General features: G+C 43.8%; 1 protein-coding gene across 1 annotated transcript in view; it reads right to left on the minus strand.

Moving 5' to 3' along the window:
- Positions 1-797: 797 nt before the first annotated feature.
- LOC104531331 (cytochrome P450 2W1) overlaps positions 798-8,002 on the minus strand; it is a 9,345-nt gene continuing 2,140 nt past the window's right edge. The window contains exons 2-9 of the mRNA XM_010176187.1: positions 7,799-7,961; positions 6,208-6,357; positions 5,940-6,097; positions 3,821-3,991; positions 2,714-2,855; positions 2,205-2,389; positions 1,481-1,622; positions 798-985 (exon numbers count right to left, since the gene is read on the minus strand). Coding sequence (XP_010174489.1) covers positions 798-985; positions 1,481-1,622; positions 2,205-2,389; positions 2,714-2,855; positions 3,821-3,991; positions 5,940-6,097; positions 6,208-6,357; positions 7,799-7,961 — 1,299 coding nt within the window. The remainder of the gene's footprint in view (positions 986-1,480; positions 1,623-2,204; positions 2,390-2,713; positions 2,856-3,820; positions 3,992-5,939; positions 6,098-6,207; positions 6,358-7,798; positions 7,962-8,002) is intronic.

Raw genomic sequence — 8,002 nt, forward strand, 5'->3', positions numbered from 1 at the left:
CTCTGCAAGTGAAAAAAATGATCCACTCTGGAGAAGCATCCTCTCCCAGCAGCTCAGAACTAGAATATCTTTTTTAGGTTGTGTATTTGATGTGTAAAGTAGGGACTGTCCTGTCATTCCCAGCCATGTATCTGGCTGGAATTTTCCAGGTAACCTTACCCACCCGTCCTCCTCTGCTTCTTAGAAAAATATTTGTTCAATAGATAGACAGAACGTGTCCAGAGAAAGGCAACAAAGCTGGTGAGGGGGCGGGAGAACAAGCCTTATGAGGAGCGGCTGAGGGAACTGGGGTTGTTCAGTCTAGAGAAGAGGAGGCTGAGGGGAGACCTAATTGCTGTCTACAACTACCTGACAGGAGGGTGTAGGGAGGCAGGTGTGTGTCTTTTCTCCCAGGTAACTGGTGATAGAACAAGAGGCAATGGCCTTCAGTTACACCAGGGGAGGTACAGGTTGGATGTCAGGAAACATTTCTTCACTGAAAGGGTTCTCAGGCACTGGAATGGGCTGCCCAGGAAGGTGGTGGAGTCACCATCCCTGGAGGTGTTTAAAAGATGGGTAAATGGGGTGCTTGGAGATATGGTTTAGTAGTGGACAGGTACGGTTGGACTCAATGATCTCAGAGGTCTTTTCCAACCAGGAGATTCTAAGATTTTAAGCACATAGCCAGTACTTGCAATGCTTTGAGTAAGAAGACACTACTTATATCTACTGCACAGGGATCTGGTTTCTCCTTTGTGCATCTGCTAGGCTCTGCACAAAACAATTCTGTGGATTTTTCTCAGTTCAGAGCCTTGGGTTCATTGGCGTAGTGCAGCACAGGCACACTGTGGATGGGGTCTCATGGTGAATCCAGCCTCTGCAGTCGTGTTCAGCTCAGATTCTTTGACCCCAGGTGGAGGCTTAAAAGTAAATTTCTGTATCAAGCCTGTGAAGAAGATGAAGAGCTCCATCGTGGCAAGACTTTCTCCAATGCAGTTTCTCCGCCCTGCAACACCAAAAGCACGGCTGTTGGTGGAGTGACTGGTTAAGTGGTGGCTCAACCCAACACCTCTTCCCTATTACTTGGTAGCAATAGTGTGACTCAGTATAGGACTCAGAAATGCAAAATAGCATGGCATGATACCCAGCAGCCATCACTGTTGGTCTCCTACAGGCATTTGAACAGGGCTGTTTCACCCTTGAGCCTGCAAGGATTTGATCTGGGACACCCTAGAAACCAGCCTTCCCAAGGCAGAGGGAAGGTTGAACTCTTTTGTAGGTCTCAGTGGTGTCTTTAGACACCAGGGGCCGGTGTCCCTCCCAGTGTGGGCTGAGGGGCTGTTTACAAGTCATGAAAACCCAGGGAGGGTGTTTCTAAACCATCCCCACCACTGATGTCTGTGCTGTTCCCAGCAGAGGCTCAGACCCTGCCACTTGGCTAATGCCTTCCAAGGGTCACTGGAAACTCGGTGCCCCGTGCAGGATCAAAGGTTTTTGTTACCTGTGGAGAAGGGCAGGAACGCTTTCTTCTTTACAAAGTTCCCATCCGTATCAAGGAAATGGTTGGGGTTGAACTGATCTGGTGTCTCCCATTGCGTTTTATCCAGCAGCACAGAGGTGAGCAGAGGAATCACTGTTGTTCCCTGCAGCACAACCACACTCTGCTTTAGCATCCATGCGTGGAGGCAGCAAACTTCTGGCTTTGCCCATTCAACTACAAAACCGTTCCTCCCTTTGGGCTGTGTCTGCAAACAAACCTCTATCTCTGAAGAACTAATTTCTGGGCTTGCAGGTGACCAAATGACCCGTAGTGTGGATACCTAGTTTAGTGGAATTACTGACTAATATGTGATTAAACAACAACGGTTGTTGGCTGTTCCTGAGTTATGAAGGAGAAGAAAGATGTGGGCCAGGCTTCCTTCCTACCCAGCTGCTCTCTGCTTGCCTCAAGCAGGAAACAAGACAATGCCATGGTGTTCTACAGGGAATGAATTGGTGATGGAGAGTGAAGAGACTTCATATTACAAAGACTGAGTTATGGGAAACGGGAAGTTGTGTGCGTTACCCTGAAGTCAAACTGCCACCAGAGGAGATGGAGGAGTAGGGAGCTGGTTCTTCCCCACCAAAAGCCCTGTGCTTCAAGCTCCCCGACTCCTTGTGACATTTTGCCCTGTGGGTCACTGGTGTGCTACACCCCACCTCTTCATCTACAGAGCAGCAAATACCTTGGGGATGAAGTAGCCTTTAAAGTGGGTGTCAACAGAGGTGCACCGTGGAACGTGTGGCAGGAGGGTGACAAATCTCTGCACCTCATGGATCACTGCATTGGTAAACGGCAATTTTTTCCGGTCCTCAAAGGTAGGCAAGCAGTCAGGGCCAAGAACTCGCTCGATCTCTGCGTGCACCTTTTCTGCAAGGCAAAGGAAAGGCATGAAGTGAGTTTCCCTCAGTGGTAAAGCATTTCCAAGTCTCAACTCATGCTGACTGTTGGTTGGACTACCCCAGAGCAGAAGGTTGTCCAGCCCCTGGGAACAGAAAGAAAAGAACCCCTCAGATCCTTTTGTCCTGAATGGCAGCATATAATGCTTGGACAGAGGTGGACAGGTTCCAGGTGCTCAGATTTTTGGATGCATGAGAAACTACCAAGATTTTACAGGTGAGCATCACTTCTGAAGTCACTACAGAGTACTTCAGTACCCTATGTAAGAAAAGCAAAACCATAAAGGTGTCTTACTTTGAATCTCAGGGTACTTCATCATCAGCAGGATGGCCCATTGCAATGTCGTGGACGTTGTCTCAGTGCCAGCCATGAGCAGGTCAAGTGCAGAGGCCAATACATTTGCATCATGAAAGAGTGTATTGCTTTTATTTTCCTCCTTTAGGGAAATAAAAATTAAAAACCCACTGCTGCTAGTATGGAAAGAGAGAACTAGGACAGGTAACCTAATCTTCAGATATTACAGTGGGATGCACGTGAATTACAAGCGCCAAGATGCACCACGTTGACATACTGTTACAGAAATGCTTCAGTTTTCAGCAGAAATGTTTTCACAGTTGTTATTTTGCCCCCCAAAAAGGAACTAATTGCACAAATTCATTGATTTTTCAACAACACATGACATTTATCTGCCCTGGGCAGTAGTTAAATGATCAACTCAGGATTTCCATCCTCTGTCTGTGGATCCTGAGAAGATGGAAAATTGATGAGAGGTGCCTTCCTGGGTGTGTGCCAGGCCCTCTAGGAACTGCAGGAAAGTGCTAAGGCTCAGGACACCACTGGTACCTCAACTCTGCTGTCCCTGCTTCACTCACACAAGGCGTTGAGCCCAAGTACCCATCCTGCCCACCACCCGTCTCAAGTACACGGATGCAAACGCTTGGAGAAAAAGAGCAAATACAGACTAATCCTTCCTTGCTACACGCCCACCCCGTCATTCCTGTTGGTAAATCCCCTGCGTGGGAGCTGGTGACGTGTTTGCACAAAGGCAATAGGAACTTGTGCAGCTCTGCAACTGGGAATCTGTTGCCTTTTCCCATGCCTGTAGGGAGGGATGTGTCTTCCTGGAGTGTGCTGGAAAAATGACATTACCTCTCTGTCTCCAGCAAGGAAGGGACTGTAGCCGACCCCTGAGAAGTTTGACATTCATGCAATACAATCTAGTTAATTATTTCTTGCTTTTCCTTCAGTATGTAGTATTTAGCATATTAAAATAGAAGGATGTTTACCCCAAATTTATATATTTTCATATAGACCATAGTAGAGCACGTTCACTAGTCAAGAAACACAGAGCATCTCTGTACAAGATACCTCACGTATGATATCATCTTATTGTTCAAATACCTCTTGTTTGAATACCAATGCGTCAATGTAGCTCGTCAGGTTCTTTTCTTTAATACTTTCTTTACTTTCCTTGATGCACTTTCTTAAGATCACACACACCTCTTCTACTTTTTTCAGTATCATCTTGTGAGGTTTGAGAAGAAATCCAAGGAATGGGTAGAAATTAAATAACTAAGAAGGAAAAAAGAGGAAAATAAATCACAGGGAAACAAATTAAGTTCACCCATTACCTTGGAAAACTCAAGTATCCTAATGGAGAAGTCATTTATGTGAGGAACCAAATGACATGTGATTGGAGTCTCTCTTTTTTGGTAACTAAAAAATTTTAATGTATAAAAATGCATGGTCTTATTAAAAATTCTCTACAGAAATGAATAGAGTCTATCAGACTTGTCTAGACAGAGCCTATAAACACAAATTTTTAAAAAATACAATTAAGGGAAAGTGATAGTAAACTCACGAAACAATGAAATTACATTTTAAAAGAGGTAATAAAGCAAAAAGATAAAGCATTACGCATTACACAAAGAAAACTCCAAATGTTTAGCAAGCCAAAATACTTATGTTTTAAAGTTGTTAGATCATCACTTTTAACTTTCCCATGAATTATAAATCAATTACACTCAGTTCTCAGCATCGTTAAATTTCACAGCACAATAAACAGTTGCGTTTTATGTGCAGGGGGGTTACTTACACCATTTCTCAATGTTCTAAATAAACTGGCTGCAGAATACAATTCACAAATCTCTTGCTCTTGCTAACTGGTCATATTTTTTGCTGTTTTCTGCAAAAACTAAACTTGCCATAGAGATTAAAAGAAAAAGGATGTTGTACGATTATAAATTGTAACTATTGTAAAGAGTTTTCATTCAGGTAATAAATTCATCAGCATCTTTTTTTTTTAACAGCTTTTTGGTGTGACACTTTCAATAATACCTTACATATCTAGTTCTCTATTCCTTGTGATAGAGGCTCATTTAACAAGAGCTCTTGGCTCAGATGAGAACCTCTTAGTTGGAATACTCTTTATGCAGCTCTGTTGAGCAGGTATTGATTTAATGCCATGATAAGAAGTGTGAGAGGTCCATATATAATGTCTGCAGCTCTGTACTTTATGCTACTACTCTGTAACTTCACTAGTTTCTTAAACTGAAGCAAAAGACCAAAACCTAGTAACCCCCAAATCCGTGTGCAATGTCCCTAAGAGAAGAGGTTACTTTTGGGATGTTCACACAGCGTCCAGCAGAAAATAACTGGAATGAGCCTGGGTATTTTTTCTTTGTACATCCACAGATAAAGTCATTATTTCAATAGTTTTATCACCAGTGTGTTTTGAAAGAAAGAAATTCTTCCGCCTCCTGTCTCTTCCACCTGAGCCTTGTTTGGACTGAAAATATCAGGGAGTATCTAACATGCTGACATTTTATGTTTTGTTCTGGAAAAATACTGACAAAACCAAAAGCCCACCAAGAAGCAGGTAAGCAGAATCCTTCTGAACTCTGCCAAAAGTGCTACGAACATTTTTAAGACACAGTGCAGGAACATTTTCCAGCAATTACTGTGAAACACTGAAGACAGAAGGTTGCCCAGATGCCAGTTCTGCATTAGGGTCTGTTTCCTCATGGAAGACTACAATTTACCATAAACCATAAAGTTTGATGAATAAAGTGACTAAAAATAATAACATAAAATAATAACATAAATCGCAGCATCTATAGCACTTCTGTGGATTTCCATTGATGCTCCTGGATGCTCCCAAGTCCCACCATGCTAGAAGCCTCTACTTTCTGGCTGTAGAAGAATCAAGCACATCCCTTCTGCTGGCACATTCACATCAGTATCTCAGCCCAGTGCCACCACATGATGTTAGAACTCCTTCACAGGAGGATTTAATGAAGGAGAAAAAACCCAAAAGAAAGAATGCCCCACCCCATGGCAGGGGGGGTTGCATTAGAAGACCTTTAAAGGTCCCTTCCAACCCAAACCACTCTATGATTCTACAAATCTTATGTTTCAGTAACCTGAGGATTCTCCAAAACCATGCAGCAATAGTAAATTGAGTTGACCTACCAACTCTGATGAGATACTGGAACATCAGAGGGCACAGAGAGTAACTTACATGCAGGAATGGAGAGCCAAGAAGGTGCATAACTTCATCGATGAGTCTTAACAGAGTGACAAATGTTGGGTCTTCATAATCAAACCTTTTCCCAAAGAGAATAGCAAAGGTGATGTTGGTAGGGGCCATATTCAAAAATCGTAATCGGAAAGGTTCACCTAGAAATGAACAAAATCATAATTGCATTGGTCATTTCTGAAGCAACCCAGAAGTCTTCACGGTGGCTTTGTAAAGTAGCATGAAACACCCAATGCCATCTCCAGCTCACCTTTGAAGGATTTGATCATCTCGATGAGAAAGCGAAGCTCCTCAAGCATCCTTTCTTCTCCAAGATGCTTCCCCATGCCAAGATCCCGCATGGTGGCTACAGTGAACCGCCGTGTCGTCCTCCAGAGTTCTTGAGAAGAAAAGAACACACCTACGGAGGAATTGCATGGCCTGTTTGCCGAGATGGTATCGGATTTTCTCAGAAACACCAAAAGGACAGTCGGGGAGCACAGGTGTTTTTCAACCTGGTGGAGCCTGCTTGGGAGAGGACTGGGGGGCTCTGAAGATTCTCCAAAACCATCCAGCAATAGTAAATCAGGTTGACCTACCAACTCTGATGAGATACTGGAGCATCAGAGGGCACAGAGGATAACTTACATGCAGGAAAGGAGAGCCAAGAAGGTGCATAACTTCATCGATGAGCCTTAACAGAGTGACCAATGTTGGGTTGGGAAAGCCCCACTCCAGGTAGGTTCAGGAGGACAGGAGGCAATATTTTAAACAGTCAGGTGCTGTTCTCACAAAGCTCTGGGTCTGGCTTGTTCATAGCTTTGTCTCTTTGTAGCCATGCACAGTAAAAAGCTCTATGCATGGTGTTTGTCTCAGGCTGACTTGTTTTTCCTTAGAAAAACAACCCAGCTGTTTCAGAGAGCAAGGCCAGGAGCAGATGACACTGCTCCATCCCTGTCATGAACAGGACAAACGATTTAACTGAACAACATGCATTGTAGAGGATGATCTGTATACTGTGCAGGAACAAGGAGGGGTGGCAGGGTGGCACTTTTACTTACAGCTGGGGAATACCCCCCAGCTGGGTAACCCATCAGCCAAAAATAGTGCTCAGCCAAGAGGCCATGGGGGGTGTTTGGGTGAAATTCTGAAGTCCTCCCTTCCCAGGAGGGCTTCCAGGGCTGAACATAGTCAACATCTTCTTACGTCAGCTGGGAAAGTAGCATAGTGTACCCTTCCTCACACTCAGCCTCAAAAAAGAAAATAAAAAACCCAACCCACACACGCTGTATGTATGCATTATATACATATTAGGTCATCAGATCTTTTCCTTTCAGCCCTGGATTATTCCCTTCATTGTTTTTCAATGTCTAGTCTTGGGCAGTGTAATACTTTTTAACATGCAATTCAGAAACATGCCAAAAATCTGTTTACAGAAGTAATTGTTTGAGGTACAAACAGCCCGTGCTATTGCACTCTTGCCAGTTCTTGCAGTCTTTATCATGAGTCATGCATGATCCATGCTTTGTCTGAACTCCCAGTAACTGGAGAAAAGAGATTGCATAAGGACCTCAGCCTTCATGTTGGGAAAAATAATCTCCTTCTCTCTACACTACAAAAAAAAAAACAACCCTCTTGAAATGTGACCCAAGTGCCACAAAAAGCAAAAAAATTATAAGGAAAATAAGATCTCTGGAAATATTTTTCTTAAGAAGACAAACAACTGCCCCCAAGCCCCACAAAATGTAGCCCTCAACGATAAGGCTGCAGCTCAAGGCTCAAGACTCAATTGTTGCAATTGAAACAACACATTTGAGAACCAGCAGAGCAAAAACATCCTTGTCTTTTCCACCTGCCAGTACCGTTTCCGTGTTGGATGTGATAGAATATGGGTATAGCTGGTCTGTCTGCAAACACATCCGCCGTGTTCAGAAGCGCATCCTTTACTGCCTCGTAGCCAGTCAGCACCACCACCTTCTGAAAGCCCAAATGGACGGTGAACACGGGGCCATATTTCTCTGAAATCTAGGAGAGAAAAATCACAGTATGGGAGTAGTATGTCCTGC

This window comes from Antrostomus carolinensis, unplaced genomic scaffold (genome assembly GCF_000700745.2).
Source record: "Antrostomus carolinensis isolate BGI_N321 unplaced genomic scaffold, ASM70074v2 scaffold7339, whole genome shotgun sequence".
NCBI classification, from domain to species: Eukaryota; Metazoa; Chordata; class Aves; order Caprimulgiformes; family Caprimulgidae; genus Antrostomus; species Antrostomus carolinensis.